Source organism: Sphaeroforma arctica, assembly GCF_001186125.1.
Source record: "Sphaeroforma arctica JP610 unplaced genomic scaffold supercont1.5181, whole genome shotgun sequence".
In the NCBI taxonomy this organism is placed as follows: Eukaryota; class Ichthyosporea; order Ichthyophonida; genus Sphaeroforma; species Sphaeroforma arctica.
Window position 1 is genome coordinate 1 of NW_014035377.1, and position 2,080 is coordinate 2,080.

At 41.5% G+C, this 2,080-nt stretch overlaps 1 protein-coding gene across 1 annotated transcript; it reads left to right on the forward strand.

Moving 5' to 3' along the window:
• Nucleotides 1-204: 204 nt before the first annotated feature.
• On the forward strand, nucleotides 205-1,867 carry SARC_14847 (hypothetical protein; the record flags this gene model as incomplete). The annotated part of the gene is made up of 3 exons (XM_014291021.1): nucleotides 205-281; nucleotides 1,129-1,232; nucleotides 1,780-1,867. Coding segments are annotated over 3 exons (269 nt in total), but the record flags the coding sequence as incomplete, so codon positions are not given.
• Between the last annotated feature and the right edge of the window lie 213 nt (nucleotides 1,868-2,080).

A 2,080-nucleotide genomic window follows, 5' to 3' on the forward strand; every position in this document is an offset into this window, starting at 1 on the left:
TTTTGTATGTATGTAAGTATATTCTCCGAGATTGTATGCTTTTCTGCAGCGCACATGTCTCGGTGCAGTCTTGTTTGCTGGTTAAGTTGCGTATGTCTCTTCATTTTTGTGCACGATAGTCATTCTACCATAAAGTACTGTTGTGATATGTAACTTTACTGTCAACAATGATAATTTGATTCCGTTACGGTCCATACCTGACAGATAATCTGAACAGCATCCAGCGAAAAGAAACTGCCCAGCTACTGAAGGACGGCAAGGAGGTTTCGGCCGTCGCAAGGGTATGCCATTCTCACTCACTCCCATGTTATAGCATGAGTGTCCGTGTGCATGTAAGTATATTGTGCTCATTGTTGCACTGTCGTGTATGTACTTAAGTGTTTGCATGCAAATCAGTTTTGCTTGTCGCTTCTTCGACGAGCGGATGATAGCCTGTGTGTCAATATTAGCGTATCTTTCACGCATTTTTGCATTGTATTTTGTAGTCTTTCTCATGTTGTAGTCGAATCCGTAAGTATGCTTCTGCTTTGAAGGATTTCATCAGTGATATAGATAGTGTGTGCTCTCATGATATCTTTGCTCGAGAGGGATGTACACGTTCACACACATGTTTACATAGCTCGGGTTCACGTGTAGTACCCCGAGAGAGATATGTCACGAATACGCTCATATACAAGATATATTGCAGCCCAGGTGGTTGGAATTTGATATACATGAAGGGTATGTGTATAGTATATACGTGTGCGCATATGAACATATCTCTGTATATAGTTACCTTCAGTGAACTCTTAACAGTATACTATCCTTATCTATGTTAATTTTAAAGTGGTAGACTGCACAGAATTCGTTGTCGTAATCAATTCTTGTGGATTGTATACAACAAGGAGTACTGCAACAGTCTCGTAGATATGTAGTATAATGTGAAGAGAATTTAGACTAGCATACTTCATGGTGCAAACCATCGTTTATGGTTTGCATCTTCACCCCTCCATCTACATGCTGAAATAGTCATACTTGATATTTAAATACGCGTACCGATATATTGCTTTGGTACCAATATCAGTACCGGGAACTGGTACTCACCCTGAACTCCACCGTTCGTCTCGATATTCTTATTGTTTGCCACAGGTGGAAACTGTGATTAGAACGGACTATCTTATAGAGGCTTTAGAGGGAATCGACGCGTTCTGCCAGCAACTATTAGACCGATTTTCAATCGTCGAAGGCCGGAAGTATGTCAAGAACACCAACACAACAATCGCTGATGTATAGAGATTTCGCGTTATTCTGCGTATGCTTGTTGATATAGTGTCGTAGCGTCTATTTGCGTTCTGAGGTACTCGATATTAGAGTTCATATAAGCATGGGTATTATAGACCTGGTTAGCGTCTACGTGGTGGCAATTATGAACTGCTGTCACAAACGTGAACGGCACGAGATCAAACAACTTACTAAACAAGCATGTATTTATGGGCTGTATAACCGTGATCTTGGTGCAAACCTAGTATAATCCACACACTCAAAATAGACATCACTGGTGGCGTTGCTGTTGTGCGACCTCCTGTGGTGGTGCCCTCGTTTCCATCCAATGTCATACATGCCCGGGTTTTATTAAGAAGTCCCGCTTATATTCCTTCTGTTTTGCATAACTTCTCTATACCGCTCTTGGTTTGTCACTTGTCACTTTTATTCTTTCTTAAAGTATACTCACTACTCAAGAATTACTTCTGGTATTTCGCTTGGTTCGAGTTTGACTCATTGATAACATATCTTATGTAGGTATATCGACGAATCCGTAACAGAGGCCGTATGCACTGTTATGTGGTCGGCCCCACGCTTGCCTGCAGATGTCAAGGAGATTCACGTGGTATGTTTTTGTGTGTACATATGTGCGTGCTAGTCATGTTGCGCGCCTTTGTCTACCTTTGTCTGCGTCTACGACTAAAAGACGCATGATGCGAGTGTGAGACCTATTTGGCAAAAAGTTCATAGATCTTGTATTAGGTGCATGTATCGGTGGTGCATATCAGGTCTCGCGGAGCGGTGTGTGCTTAGTAACACACATACGTATATTTTATAT